This window comes from Stegodyphus dumicola, chromosome 1 (genome assembly GCF_044657685.1).
Source record: "Stegodyphus dumicola isolate Sdum_Otavi_A_Nest chromosome 1, ASM4465768v1".
Taxonomy (NCBI): Eukaryota; Metazoa; Arthropoda; class Arachnida; order Araneae; family Eresidae; genus Stegodyphus; species Stegodyphus dumicola.
The window spans coordinates 75,647,897-75,664,783 of record NC_140768.1 but is presented as its reverse complement, the minus strand read 5'-3'; the positions used below and the strand labels follow the sequence as shown (position 1 = coordinate 75,664,783).

Below are 16,887 nucleotides of genomic sequence, written 5' to 3'. Positions count from 1 at the left end.
GAGCCCATATTTGTTTATGCTTCCCCCCTCACCCTCGCAACAGTTGATGAGTAAAATACCAGTCAGACAGAATATATCAAATCCAAGGTTAGAAACCTAAAACTGTGTTCATTTCAAAAGCAATGGGCATAGAATGCCATCTAGTGGCCTTCGGAAAAACGTTCCAGCTTAAAATGAGTATATGCATCACCAGTCCTCTGAATGCAATCTCTAGTGATACGTGGATGGGATGCCCGGCTGTAAGAGACGTTCTTAGGGAATGCGTATATGGGACGCCTGTCCTGAAAGGGTTAAAGGAGTAAAGATTTTCCCCATTATATATCATGCAAATAAAAGACCATGGATGACACAAGCGTTATGTATGATTGGTTTGAATATTATTTCATATACGATGCTTGGCAAAATTTGAATTGGGTTGGTTTACTTGATGATGCAAAAATTGTCCTGATTGTAGATAACTGTTCGGCTTATAATTCAGTTAAAGTTTTAGTGAAAGATAATGTATCCATGTTATTCTTTCCTCCAAACTGTACGTCCATCATTCAGTCTATGGATATTGGAATAATGTGCATGCTGAAATGCAAATATATAATAGCATTTTTAAAATTCATGTTAAATTTCTTGAATAATGTAAAACTATCGCAAGATCATGGGAGGATGTATCTCCAGATACTTTAAAAAATTCTTGGCATAACTTATGTCCAGCTTACTTATGTTTTTCGGACCTTGCAAACCAAAGGTGAAAATTTCCAATTAATAGATTTGTAAAGAAATGTGGAGAAGTGGTAATAAATGAAGATGATATAATAGAAGTTTTTCATTGTGATGACAATGCTCCAATCATCAATCAACTAATGGACGGCGAAATCTGTAGTACGGTTCTAGATCCAGAAAATACCGATACCAATAGTTAAGAAAGTGTCAGAGAGGTTACTGAAAAAGAAAAAATTTCGATTGAGAAGTAAGTCAAAATTCTCGACACAGCAACTACAGGACATGAACAGTGGAACTTTGTAACTGAACAAGAAACAATGTCTGTCTATAGAATTAAAGAGAATATATTAGCACAAAAAACGAAGCAACTTCAATTTAAATTGAAAGAAATGCTTAATAAAGTAAAAATATAAATATTAAGCTTTTTTTCGTAAATTTTGATACCTTTTAGATCAGGGTTTCTTAAACTCTTTTCCGTCGAGACCCTTTTTTACACTGAGATTTTTTCGCGACCCCCAGGACGCCATAATATTTGCGAAAATTTTGTGGGACCCCATAAGCATTGCGCAAATCCAAACACAGGTGTGTGAAACTATCAATTTTTTTCACTTGTTATTGCAGTTATAATTCCTTAACTTTGATTTATAATTTTAAGACATAGATAAATGTGAAAATTTTTAATAAGTAACAGACGAAATGGCAGCATCATGTGCAAAGCAAGTAAAATGAACGTTTCTATTATAAAAAGAATGCGTCAAAATGTTTTCATTTTTTTCTTTGTCTTATTTTTATCTATTTTCAGATACATTGTATAAAAATATTTGGTCACTGTAAAATTATTATTATAAGTTAAAGAAATATCAAAACTGCTAATTTTTTGGTGACCCCCTGCTGCAGGTCCTGCGACCCACAGTTTCAGAAATGCTGCTTTAGATCATAAATGCTTCATTATTTTATAAATCATGATTTCATACTTTTAATTTTATAATTTCTACATGCCATCTTACTAGATTTAAACTGATGATCTAATATCCGGAAAAATCCCAAATATGGAATGGCCGAAGTCCCGATGAGTCCGGATCTCGGACTTTGTACTGTATTAGAGCAAATATGGATTTACATGTTTTAATTATCATTTCATTGGTTAGTTTTTTTCCCTTTTAATCTCCCCCCTGATAAAATTTCTTATTTATAATTAATTGATAATTGCTTCTTTTTATTATTTTTTATGAACAGTACTCATAAGCCATAAAAATAACTGTTTTTCATCAATGAATTGTTGACTGTTTGTGGTGAATAATCTAAAAATACCTTTTATTAAAAAATGATAGGATCTCAGAAATCTCTAAGAAAGGGAAAAGAATATTAGTGCCAAATAGTTAACAAAAATATTTCATATTAACTAAAGAAAAAAAAAATTAGAACTAGAACAACAACAAATATTTATTTGCTTTTGCTCCCTTCTATTTAGGGCAAACATATTACCATCTTATTATCATAAATATGCTCAATGTAGAAGCAGTAAATTAATGTGTATTTGAAGAGTATGAAAAGAAATAAAAATTTGCCTCACTACAGTAACTTGAAACTCCAAAAGATGTTGTTGTCAATCATCGTGATAAAAATCTCAATTGTAACTCTAACACAAATTATATTTATTTTTTTATCTAATTTCTAGTGTGATTTTTGTGTTTGAAATAATGTATCATTATACTATATGAGCAAAACTTACTGAGCGCTTTAAAGTTGGGACATTTTTTTTTTTTTTTAATTTCTAGAAAAGTGCTCGACAAATTATTCTGTAACTGCCACCGTGTGAATAATATGCTTGAACTTACATTTTCCAGGGATAATTCAGTCACAACAATAAAATGATAATGGAAATATCACTCCATATCATAAAAACCAAAAAATGAACTGTAACTTGCAAAATAATTCATGTGCTGAATGCAGTGTATGCATTTTCTTAAAATACTGTGCATATTAATAGAGATTTCTTTTAATAATTTCTTCCCCCCTTTTTTGCATGTAACATGCAGAGTTTTCAACTAAATTTAACAAAACTGACAGAAAATGTGACAATGTTCAAGAAAAATAATAAACGAAAATTTGAAATGAAAACAGTGAAGATTCAATGTTCAATGAGCAATTTTTAATTTGCATGTATGAAATATACTAATTTTTTATTTTATAATTTGGTAGTCAACTAGTAGATAGGGCAACTTGTGTAAAAACAGTAGCTGAATATTGTGAAAGTTATTAATGTCATAATATCAAAAAATTTATTTCAGAATACTTTTTTAATCATAAATATAAATGAAACAAATATTATACAAAGATAATTTACAAACGAATGAGGGCTGTGATGCAGGAGCAGATGATTCATTAAACAACTACTCAGATACCATAATGTTCTTTATAATACTTTCAAATGCTCTGAAAAATAAAAAAAGAAATTTCTCTGAATTACAGGAAGTAAATGCAACAGTTTAATTACTTTAAGCCACAAGGAAAAACTGAATAACATTCAAAAGTAGACATTTAGAGGGGGGGGGGAAATTTCAGTTACTCACTTTGAGGTAATGGTCTCTCCTGGTACATAAAATGGATTGCATACCATATCTGCATAGCCTGCATGTATCCTCCGAAACATCTGTAAGAATGAGTATTCAGTATATAGCTTAATTTCAAGAATGCAAGTAACTCAAAAATTGACATTATTCTAAATTAATGCTTTTGTTTATTAAGCACCAGTTTAGAATAATGTCAATTTTTGAGATGGGAAGTTAAGAAGTGAAGAAATTTATATCATTATTATTCATAACACTTTGCAGTTTTTTTGCATATAAAATTATTAAGAAAATATATTTTACTTACCTGGCGAATTTCATTATCTCTTAAGGTAGTGTGGGAAGATTCCACAATTACAACAAATTTAATTTTAGTGTTGGTTACGTATCCATACCTTAATAATAAGGAAAAAAAATAAGCATGTATTAATTATAAGATTTACTAAACTGCAAAATTTTAAGATTTAGCTATAATAAAGCTAAAGATTGTTAATTAGCACATGCAATATAAATGTCAAATAAATAAAACATTCAATTTACATGTTTCAAACTAAATTATATTATTTTAAATTATTCAAAACCTGTATCTCTTGATTTATTTACACTCCCCTATATCCTTTGTTAAATATCCCAAAATTCTTATACCCTGGAAGAGAAACGTAGATAAGATCTTTGCACTTTGGATGTCTTCTAAGGATGAATTCAGGGTACTGACAATCATAAGTATGATCAATGTAGAAGCAGTAAATTAATGTATGTTTGAAGAATATGAAAAGAAGTAAAATTTAGTATATTGAACCTTTTTACTTCCTTGTACAAAGTTAAAAGAAAGTATTATAATCACGAAAAATTTCAGGTATCACATTTCAACGAAAATATCCATTTTGACCGCTATTGAATGCAATTTAGTGTTGTTTTTGTGTGACAAATGTACTTATGGACAGAATAAAGGACTATTTTCCCCCAAATTATAAAACTGATTTAAAATGTATTAAGAAGAGGTTTTTTTATGGCGTCTGTACGTACTCGCATAAATCAAAAACAAATAGCCTCAGAACATTGAAATTTTGTATGTTGGTTTATTTTGTTTATTATAACATGTAGATGTGCACCTCCTTTTTTGGTTGCGATCCGCAACACCAAAAGTATATCCACTCTGTTACTCAGTTCAGCGGGTTCAGTTTCTTTATTCTTATATGTTTGTAAATTGTGCATTTCAAACGAATTATAAAAATGATTTAAAATGGATTCAGAAGAGATTTTTTCATGGCGTCTGTACATATGTATCTTGCATAACTCTAACACGAGTAGCCTCAGAATGTTGAAATTTTGTATATATTCAACATATTGACTTCTATAATACATAGTTGTTCACCTCCCTTTTTGGTTGCAATCAGCTGCACCAAAAGAACATAAATATATGTATATATATTGCTGCATTTTTCTTTTCTGACACCAGTTGTTACATTATTTTCTTCCTTCACGTTCGTAGATTTGGAGTGAATAACGACGACACTTGATGAAGTATCGAAACACACTTTATTGCCCGGTATTAATCAGGAAAGCTCCAAAATCTCATTTACAGTTGTTGAACTGTTATAAACATATTGACACGATCAGCAACACGGCTTTCAGGTTATCAAGCTATTAAGTGGGAGACAGCTTCACTGCAAAGCACCAGAGTACAGCTCCCGACTCTGCTCGATTGTTCTCGGAACTCCACGTACTCGATGGAGCACGGCTCCCAACTCTTTGGTTCAGTCGTTCCCGGAGCTCAACACGCTCTCTCGACGATGCAGTAACCACGATACACTAAGAGACTCCTTCGGTGCACTCAACGACCCACTCGGCTCTCGCTGCCCGGCTGTTGACTTGATCGACTCCACACGGCTTGCTACATGAGGCACACTCGATACTAACTAATTCTCTGCGTACCAGCAGGGTTTATATAGCTTTTGGCTGGTGCTTGAGAACATTCTGGGCTAAACCGGTAAGAATTCGTTCCGTTTCTCCATCCGTTCATGGCATGTCGCCAATTTTGTCGCCAAATGGGGCAACCCTAAAACTGCTTTGCAGGTAAGCTATGTCACCGCGCCTGAACATTTTGTAAATATATATCCACTTTGTTACTGGACTCAGTTTCTTTATTCTTATATGTTTGTAAATTGTGCATTTTTTGCTTTAAAAACGATTATGTTCTTATCTTCTAGTTAAGGTTTCGCGGAAATATTTGGCCTGACTAGAATTGCCGGTTTGGCTTTACCTTATAACTCGAGCAAAGACGAAACACCTTCGTATTTACGTATTTTTATTAATTATTGTTCATTGAACGGGAGTTGGTTTGTTCTCCTTGAAAAGTCAACTAATTTCCGATCAATGACAACGATTACATGTTTTTAATTTTTCCTTTTACAATTGAAACTTTGTTCTTCATGATGATTTAATTCCAGTCCCCGTTAAAACATTATTAACATTTTACTTTCAAGTTACTTCAAAACATCTTTCAAAATATAACTTACCAGTATGGATTCACTCTTTTAAAATAATTCTACTTTAATTAAACTTAGGAGATAATATAATCAATTAATCAATATTGTTTAGGAAATAAATTATTATTTACTAACTTTGCAGCAATTGCGCAAGTAGTAGTAACTTGTTTTTGCACTAAATGAATTTAAGATCATACAACATTATATATATATATATATTGCATTCTGAGTTATAAAATGAATGAGATGTAACGCTGTTAACTGAAACTAGTGCCAGTGTATCGCTATTGTAAATAAATATAGCGAATTTAAAAAAGCGCATTTATTCTATTGTGGTTCATGAACTCTTGGTGAAGAAAATTTAATTAAATTGAATAAGTTAAAATGAAATGCTGGGAAAAATGCATATAATTTAATATTCCATACAAGGAAGTCATTGTGGTGTACACAGCAGATTTTTTTTAAAATTTACAGTTCAAACACACACAATCAAGCACAGAGTCACCTGCATAAGCTCCGATTCATTACTCAGGAGTAAATATTTTTCTAATATGTATTTTCTTTAAAGTAACTTACACTAGCAATACATTTTGAATAATCAAAAACTATTATTAGCATTTAATTGCTTATATATGTAAACAATATTACATGCATTCAGATACTGTTGAAGGGGAGCAAATGAATTTTAATTATGTAACAAAATATGAATTGTACATAATTACTTCTGATTACTGGGGCAGTAATTTTCATCATTTTCATGGGAAAATTCTTCAAAAACGAAATCCGAAGTAATACAATGACAATGGTTTCATTCTTGTTTAACGTCTTTGTCTAATTATTGTGAGAGAATTGTAAAGAAATTGGCTATATAATATAACAACCACAGATGATATTCGCCATATGTTGATCAAGCCAAATGCAAACAACATGTGTCAGGCTAGTGATTAATTGTCACTGATGTCTTTCTGTCTTAGTTAAATGTTAGTATGGTGGGACCATGCCTGAATAAACCTATGGTGAAATTCTGGTGTTTCGCCCATTCACACCTGCAGATTATATGTCTTTCTTGGCCACATTAGCATGCTTAAAACATTAGCAGACATTAGCATGCCTTCTTAAAAATATTTAAAAATCTTTACATAATCAAATAATAATAAAATATCTGTCTTCAAAAAGAAAATTTAGCATTAATAAGGACATTCTGCACTTAATGCTAACTTTGAAAGTATGATTCAATAGACATTTCTTAGCAGTGATAGTAAGAGCAGTGACGCTTTTTTTTTCTGTAAAAAAATATTCAAAGCTACTGGCTATTGAATATGATACTGACAATGAAGACCACATCATTAACCACATCCTCAATTATCACCAATGGATTTGGAAAGAAGAAAATGGTGAATAAATTTGAAATTATATGGACTCTTGGCAAAAAAGTGGCAAACTTATATCAGGTACAAACAGAACAGTTTGATTTTGTCTATATTATGTCTAAAAATACACTCTTTGCAAAAAAACTGAAGCACCAAGAAAGACTTTTGTGATTGTGACAAAATTTGGTATGCAAAAACATCTTGATTGAACATGCAAATGAACAAGAATTGCAACCATAGCGTGCATTTCTAGTGCACAATTCACAAAGTATAAAACCAGTGACAGAGGTGGAGAATTTATCTTTTTTTATTGCTGCCATTGTAATTCCATAAAGAAGCAACTAAAGATGCCATTACAACAATATCGAAGACCTTACAGACAACTAAACGACTTTGAACGTGGTCGCATTGTTGGATTGCGTGAAGCTGGGTGGTCATACGGAGCAATAGGCTGCCACCTGCAGCGCAAAGATGTTGGCAGCAATGGCTGCTACAAGGAAACTGCTGATGAAATGAAGGCTCTGGAAGGCCAAGGAGCACAAATGTGAGGCATGATAGGATGATTGTTCGCCAGGCCCAAAGTGCTCCAACGGTATCATTGTAGACTATTCAATGCACTACAGCCACGTCTATACCTCCCGTGGTACCGTCCACCATCTCACAGCGCTTATCTGAGGTGGGGTTATGCTCACAGAGGCCTTTAATATGTTTGCCTTTGGCCCCACAATATCGGCGGAGTCGTCTGGAGTGGTGTCGCAGCCGGTCATCATGGCTGCCATCAGACTGGCATTGTATAGTGTTCAGCAATGAATCCCACTTCACTCTTGAAGCAGATGACCACCATGTTCGTGTCTCGACAACGATCCCAATCAGCCATAACCCCTGGTGTGATGGTGTGGGGCACTATTTCTTATTACAGCAGGTCATCTTTAGTTATCCTTAGTACATCTTTAAGAGCTCAACAATTACCCTTCATGGCACGTCATTCTGGGGCCATTTTCCAACAAGATAATGACCAGCCATATACCGCTCACATATCTCTGGACTGTCTCCGTGCGGTTGATGATCTTCCTCGGCCAGCAAGGTTACCAGACCTTTCACAATCTAGGACATAGAAGGCCCCCAGATTCGTGCACCGCAAAATACCACAAATCTAGAGCGACAACTGATGAATGACTGGCAGAATGTGTTGCAGGATGATATTAGGAACCTCTACCACTCCTTGTCTTGACAAATTCAAGCATACATTGTCGCCAGGTGCAGTTTGACCAACTACTAATTTGAACACTCAATGGGTGATTGTGAGCCGTGAACAGGTACCATGACCTTGATTTTTTAATCATTTTATTAGTGTATGAACTATACACATATTCAATTTCATCAAAAACAACCACTTCCTTCATGGTGCTTTGATGTTTTTGCAAAAGAGTGTACATTTTAGGAAAATATCATAATAGAGATGAAATGGTATGTAGAACAAATAATAAACTAAAGCCAAAGATAAAAAAACCACTGAAACAAGTTCTTGTAAACTGCAATAAAATCAAAGTATAAAAGGCCTACCATTAAAAGAAATAAAAGCTAGTAAAATTGTACAAAGAAGCATAGTAAAACAACTTGGGAATGCCAAAAATGTCAATTTTATTACATGGACCAAAATGCTCTGAAAGATTCTACAAGATTGAAGATAATTTAGTACTTATATATTTTGTTATCGATCATTTCGGAAAGTGTTGCCAAACAGTGAAATTTATCATCCATAATATATAACAGTGATGTCACAATACATTTATAAGAACATCACTATGTCACTCAGATCTTCAGTAAGTCAAGTTAAATTTTGTAAGGAAGTTACAAGTTTGCTATGTCCTCTTTTCCTCTTGCATTCTGAAAAATGATTAAAATTTGGGATCTGCCTTTTAAAGAACATCAAGCAGGGGAATATTTCCCAAGTTGTGGGCCTGGCTATACTGATGCACATACTCAAAACATTAAAAGATTATGGAGTTCGTCAAAATGGCACAATAAAAGACATTGTGAAATAGTGCAATACCACTTAGATTCATATTTATGGGGCACTGAATTTGTAATGAGGTAACAATTTTGTTTTTGTTATATATATATATTTTACTTGGGATTTTTGATCACTAGAATGATTGGCACTAGTTTTAATGAATTTTGTCAGATAATCTCAAAGTTTGAGCCTATAGTTATTTAAGTTTTAATATATCATATTTGTAATCTGTATCTGCTGATTATCTAATTAAATAAAAAGCAATCTATTTCTTCAAACTTCTACAAGAATCACGAATGTAGTTTTGAAAACATGTCTGCCAACATTCATGATCAGAAGGAAAACACATAAATACTTTAATTCTCTGCATGATTGTTCAGACCATTACAACAAGCATTTATTCTGAAATTGAAATAAAATGTTATTGATTCACTATTCACTTACAGATATACATCATTTTTATTCACTGATGAATTTTTCAGAATTACTTGTCAAGTATCTTACAAAATTAAAGCAACTGTACATGTATTTATTTAATAAGACATGTGTGATTTGCACATTTTCAATCACGGGGCCAAGCCATTAAATGACTCAATGTGTGACCAAAATGTCACTGATTGTAGCACATAACATCAGAACTTAATTTGAAGGGCGAAGGTTTAAAAAGATCCCCCAAATTGCAGAAATCTTTCACTTTGGGCACTTAATGTTTCTAAAAAAATATTTAATCTTTCAAAACAGTCAAGTCTTTTTTAAATGTCTTTTTTATTTATTTTCGAAAGTTTAATTGCAATTAAAGTTCAAAATTAAAAAGTAAAATTAAGTAAGTATTTATGGAACCCTTCTATTTACATTGTTAAGATCATTTAAAAAAAAATTGTTTTGGTTTAATTTGAGAATGTAACTGAAAGTATAAATTTGGGATATAAAGTTCAGGGAATAAAGTTTATTTTTGGAATACTCTGTATAAAACATGCTTATTCTAAATTTGGTATATATACAAGAGATAAAACAAATTCTCATAATAAAAATTAAATACTTACACTTTATAATCTTCAGTAGGATAAAGTAATCCAAGATACAGTTCTCTTAAATCAGAAGCTGTCTTATTCACTGTCAGAACCTTTTCTTCTATTACATCAAGAGATGTGTGAATTGTGTAGAGAAACTTCAAATCATTTCCAGGGGAAGTTGTTTTTACATACAGAGGATAGTTCTGGAATGAAGAATTATCAATTTATATTCCAGAGAACTAAAGAATATATATTAAAAAATCAAGATATATTAAACATAGAATCTAAATTACAAGTGATCTCCATTTTACAGTAATATAGTTCTTCCTGTATAGTGCTGAAAAAGTATTCCAAGAAATCTACATTGATTTATAAGTCTTGGTTCTTTAAATATTAAGTATATGTTCAGCATATACTGCATAAAAAACACTTACAAGCAACTACAGAGAAGATGAAACAAACTGTAAAACTTTCTATCTTCTTGAAGAATCCTAGGCTTGCTAACTTGTATGTTAATATGCTTGCCTAACTAAAATTACAGATGCCTAGTACCTTCTGCAAGCTTATTCTCAGGTCTTATCATAACAAAAGGAAAAAAAAAAGATCTGGTTTAAACCCAAACCATTGCCATTCAGCAATTGCATTTAATAATTCAAATATTCCTTAGGTACAATGCACTTTCAGCTGTATTGTGAATATATGCACATCCATGTTTCAAAATTGAACCATTGCTTTGCTTGACAAGTGCCAAGATACTGTTAAAAATTTTATATATCTAGAAGTAATTTTACTGATATTATACGTAAATCATATTATTTCTTGTATGCATGAAACTTGTAACATGAAATGCTTGAAGAATGTGAAGCTCTACCAGAAAACTAAGATTACAGAAACAGGTCCATTAACATTAAGGTAAATGGCAGTTTTGCTACATTAATGAGATACTACCAAGCTGGTGTGGTTTTGGTGACTAATTTTTGTCATCAAATTAGGTGAGAAATCACCAAAAGTCTCCAAACTTGGCAACAGTTTGGTCTGATCCCTTATAACTGTTATTGATATGATTCTTGCATGTAACTGCAAGTGTATCCCACTCTACATGCAACTGCAACTGTATATGCATACCAGCAATTTCGAGAAATTGAAGGTGCAAGAAATTTTTAAGCAGCTGTGGGAAAATTACATAAGATCAAAGAAAACATCAGTTCTCAGTAGTTAGCTCAGAGTATTGAGAGATCATTGCATGATATTCCCTCTTTAGATGTGCTTTGCACTGGGTTGTGTTTAACGCTCTTAGTAGTTCGAAGTGGTAAGTGGTTATGTTTTTTCATGAAGTGGTAAGTGGTTATGTTTTTTCATACTGAGTATAGCTATATGAGTATTTTTGTGAAACTTTCCAGAACTGTACAGCGTTTCTTTTGGAAAAACAAATATTATCAAGCTATCATTAGTTCTGTGTGCATTCAATCCATTATGAACTCATACACACATAACAATACAAAAGTAACTATAAACTTGTTATATTTGAAACAGTTCCACATATTTTAGGGTACTTTCATTTTATAATGACCTTGGCAAGAAAAAACAGACACTGGTGTAATTTGAACTTCAGAAAATAAAAACTTATTAGTTGGTGACCAAGTCATGGAATAAAAACTCATTAGTTGGTGACCAACACAAATTGGAGAGTTATTCATTACCTACACAACACAGTTTACTTAATATATACTTATAGAAACAATTTAATATAAAAATGTATTTATGACTTAATTTAATTCTCTAAGAAATTTATTTAAAATAAATAACTTGTACAAAAATACCCCCAAATTCATTTTTAACAGACACTTTATGGTGACCACAGTCCAGCAATTGCAGTTAATAACACATTATCATGACCCATATGATGGCTAAATATTACTTTAGGTGATGGTGAGGCATACCTATGTGCTCTTTGTTTTGTCATTTCGCTCATGCCTATAATTGTTATATTTTCCAGCTTTCACATCTTTTTCTGTCGAGGGCAGATTTAAAAGAGCATGCACGTTTTAAATTTAACAATAAAAAACTGTTATATTTTAAAAGAGAAAACTATACTTTCTGACTATCCGTACCATCATTGAAAAGCAGCAGAAAAGTATTGATGAGGCAACACACCATATTGCCAAGTGAGCCTTTGTGGCAATACATGATGACATCAAAAAGCATTTATGTGATAACTCAGCTATGTGCCCAGCATTTGCTAAGATGGCTTTCTACTTCTCTGGACATTTTTGGTAGCGTGACGAAAGATTACGATACCTTCTATGAGGATTTCAGAGTTTTAATATAGTGGAGAATTACATGCTGCAATTTATGCTGTCTTTGGAAGAATCTTGCATGTGGCTTTCTGTATGCATACAGCATAATGTGGCTCATTTAAAGACATGATGCACTTTTTATTTTTTAGTTGTTTCAGGCTTTTGGTTGTGTGGTCTTTGTGCAATTTTCTGATTTTCTTCAAGTGAAAAAGTTTGCTGTGTACATGAGAAGGAAAACAACACAAAAAACCAAGAAATGTGTGTCTTGTACAAAAAAGGATAATGTAAAAAAAAATGGTGGCACTGAAAGCATCATTGAAATTTATGCAAAGACACCCTATCAAGACTTGTATTCCTCTTTACTTGCTTTGGAAACATGAACTGTTCTGACTTGGAACAGGGAGCTTACTCAAACTATGTTCAATAAATTGTGAAGTAGACAATACACACAGGAAGGGTATACGGAACCCTTTATTTTTCTATCTTTACAGAGATTTCCGTAACTTCGGAATACAGAGACCAACCACTTGTGGTCTGAACGTAAGAATATAAAACTATTAACTAAAACTAACTTTGGATTAACATATAAGTGCCTAGCTTTAAGATTGGCCATTATTTAACAAAATTCGTATGTAGTACAGAGAGCTGCTAAATCTACGATATGTTTGAAATTATCAAGAGGACTAAACCTCTGGCCTTGCAGGCAACCAGCAACCGAGTAAAACTACTATGGCAAGCGGCTTGCAATAACTCTTTCCTCTCTCTTGCTTGGCAAAAAGCCACAACTTAAGTACTTGGCGTTAGCAAGATAAATTTGCATAAATAAGTTAAAGCTTATAATTCTGGCCGGAAGTAGAAAATAAGAAGTGATAGTAAAGATTTAAAATAAAATAAACGTTAGTAAAACTTAGGATCCTTACAACCCAAACAAGCATCTCTCATCAAAGTCAACAGTAAGCTCATAACTTTTCAGTGTCGATGAAGAGGGAAGAGTGGATAATGAGAAAGTACTGAGAAAATTTTCACTAGGAGAAGAAACGTAAACTATACATACAAGTTGGTAAACATTGATTTCTTAGGGAGATGGAAATGAACATATTAAACATTTAACAATGAAAAACTACAGAGAATTTTCATTAGCTGAATCAACATTGACCAACAGCACATATATAAACTGGTAACCACTTGTTTCCCCCAATAGCAAAAACAGACCATTTCCCCTTTTCTTGCCAAGGCCACTATAAAATGGAAGCACCCCTTATAGTGCAACATTTAATATATTACAGGAGACATTCAAAACTTTAAAATAAATCTGACTTTATATTAAATCAGTTTACTTAGTTGTATGTTAATACAATGCTTCTAAATATATTTATGATAGGATAAGATAATGATTTCTGAATTTAAAATGGACTGAATATTCAACTGAACGTATATTGTAACATAGTATATGAATTTTGAATTTTCTTTTTATCGTGAATAGTAGATTTACACTCATAGATATGCACTTCAAGTGTTACAGAATTTGTCAACCGATCTTGCAGATAGACTTATGATGGAAATCCTCATTGCAATGAGTGGCAACTTCATCTTTGCTACACAATATGTGCATGTGTTCGCTATAGCGAGAGGATTAAAACTTTATCTTTTTTCCCGAGCCTTACTTCTCACAGTTTGCCTGTTCATTGCTAATGCCTGGTATCATCTCATGTGTGTTAATGCTTAAGTTTTTAAACTTCTCGCAATGCTTTCCTCTTTCTTAAATGTTAAATAAAATTGGTTTTAACTGTTAGCTGAAGTTTTTGCGATTTTTAGGTCTTTCTGATGGAATTTAATGGTGATAAAACTAAACTAGACTAAAATGGAAATCACTTCAAAGATGTATATTCTGTTTTTTATTTAGATATTATTTTTATTGCATAAAATATTTATATCTGCAAGGATAACATTGAATATTATGCAAAAATTTAAAAAGTATATTATTTAGAAAAGGTATCAGGGTCAATGTTCCTTCTTACCTTCTTCGAGAACATGCAAGGACCTGACTCAGAACAGAGAGCTTACTAAAGCTATGTTCACTAATTGTGGGAAGTAGACAGGATACACAAGAAGGGTATATAAAACCCTTTATTTTCTCTATTTACAATAACTTCCGTACTTCGGAATACACCGACCCGCTACTTGGGGTCTAACGTAAAAATATAAAAATAGAACTAAACTCTAATTTAACTTTAAAATAATAAACGTGGAAGATTGGCCTTATATTAACAGGAAGCGTATATACTACAGAGAACTGTGAACACTACAATACGTTTAAAATTTATCAAGAGGATTAAAACCTCTGGCCTGGAAGGCAACCAGCAACTGCGTAACTTCTAAGGTAAGCGGCCTGCTTCGACTCACTGCTTCCTCTCTCTCGCTTGGCAAAAAGCCACAACTTAAATACTTGGCGTTCGCCAGACAAACTTTGCATAAAACCTTAACGCTTATAATTCTGGCCGGAAGTAGAAAATAAGAAGTGATAGTAAAGATTTAAAATAAAATAAACGTTAGTAAAACTTAAGATCCTTACATACTTCCCGCCAGAGTTAATTAGTTTGAAACTGAGGTCTAAAACGACCTTGTTGAAAATTTTAGCTCTAGAATCTAACGCGAGGCCAATCTTTTACAAATATTTTTCGCTAGAAACTAGAAATTTAAAAGAAAGAAATTTGTTTTTACAATAGCAGCTCCCAGGATACACAATTTTTTTTTCATCTGTACTGCATCCAAACAGGAGCTCTTATTCAAATCTGGTTCCTTCCAGAGATCTGGAAGGAAAACTAGCTTAATGAAATGTTACACAATGAAATGGCAAGTAACATGTATAATTATATTTCTCTTAACATTCTTATTTCATTCATGACTATTTTAATTATCTCTCCCCGTGCTCTCTGACATGTGTTGTAAAAGAACACCAAACACGAATGTGTTTCTGTCTACGTGTTCAACACTTCCTCCTACAATCAAAACACTAATGTGTTAAAATTCAACATGCCAAGACCTCGTAACACACCCTAATTCCAACTCTAAACCCTGAGGTACTATTCTGAAAGTGGCTAACTCTGAAGTGTAGCGTCAGAGAGCCTAACTACATCATTCAACCTTTAACACATATTCACCATGATTTAGTCTTTTTTCAGTCACACGAATAAAAAAATTTTAACATTCACTTTTACCATATCACGGTATTTCTTAACATTTAAAATAACAGTTCACATTGTATATAAGAACATATCAACATGCCGTTAATTTTACACATTTGAAAACATACATTAGTAGTACATTGTTAACTTCTATTCTTTTCAAAGCAAGTGCCAATTCTTTCTACATTGAAATACTACATTTCAAAAAGTCTTTCAGACTAAAACTTCTTTCTTGCTAGAATGTTTTAAATAAAATTTATACAATAACTTTTTACAATATTTAAGTCTTTACACAACGCTATTATACATCAACTTTAGTTTTACGCGCGAGTAATTGAAAAACATAATAACAAAATCGGTAACAACTCATTTCTCGCCCTTTTGGCGATAAAGGTAGACCTCACATGAGGTAAAACTTCTTGAAATCTGCCACTTGCAGTAAGAATGAAAGATTAACTTAAGTTTGCAAAGTAACATAAAATTTTACTTATCTTTGTGATATTCGGACATCCTTTTCTGGGCACAGTCCTTAAAGGTATTGCAGATAGTTGTTTGATTTATCCTCCTTCTTGTACGGGCTCGCCCTTCAGTGCCTTCCTCTGGAAGCTTCCTTTTTTCACCAGTTCGGTCACCCTTGAATACCTTCTTTTTCTCCTCTGCTTGTGGTCTTGGCCGTTTGATGGAACGGCTTCTTTTTCTTGCGACCTTCAATTTTTCCGCGGGGAAATTTTCTTTTCACTTGCTCCTTCCTCTTAATGGCTTGCCCTTGTATTTGTTGTTTTTCCACCTGTGGAGCTTGTGCCTGCGGTATCTGCCGAGCGGGATCCTGCAAAAGATCTGAAAATATTTGCATTTTATTACGATCAAAGTAGGGTTTGATTTGATCAATGTTTGCGGAGCAGGTTTCACCATTTCTGGCTTTTAACACTACTACAGCGTGAGTAATTTTTTTTTATAACATATGGTCCTTCAAATCGTAGAAAAAATTTGGCAGTATTATCTTCTGGTGCTGAAGAAAGTGAATGCTTAATTTTTAAAACTTCATCCCCTACTTTATAAGTTACTCCCCGTCGTTTCAAATCATAATAGAGCTTCTGTTTTCTTTGTCCTACTTCCGTATTCTTTTTTGCTTCTTTTATTAGTTTTTCTATATCACCCATTTTAAATTCTGGGGCTCTTTGTTGCACATAAAATAATTTATCTAACGGCGTTATAATCTTTCTGCCTAGAAATAA

General features: G+C 32.7%; 1 protein-coding gene across 2 annotated transcripts in view; it reads right to left on the bottom strand.

Annotated features, from left to right (window-relative positions):
* LOC118205934 (trafficking protein particle complex subunit 2-like protein) overlaps positions 1-16,887 on the bottom strand; it is an 85,987-nt gene that overhangs the window by 21,047 nt on the left and 48,053 nt on the right. The window contains exons 2-5 of one of the 2 annotated variants that reach the window (XR_015041040.1): positions 10,201-10,373; positions 3,592-3,679; positions 3,288-3,367; positions 3,062-3,150 (exon numbers count right to left, since the gene is read on the bottom strand). Coding sequence is in view for 1 of the 2 variants with exons in the window: in XM_085816379.1 (XP_085672505.1) it covers positions 3,108-3,150; positions 3,288-3,367; positions 3,592-3,679; positions 10,201-10,373 (384 nt within the window). In the remaining variant the exon portion in view is untranslated. Of the gene's footprint in view, positions 1-2,979; positions 3,151-3,287; positions 3,368-3,591; positions 3,680-10,200; positions 10,374-16,887 lie in introns of those variants that run through there. The other variant, XM_085816379.1, reaches the window with a different exon arrangement.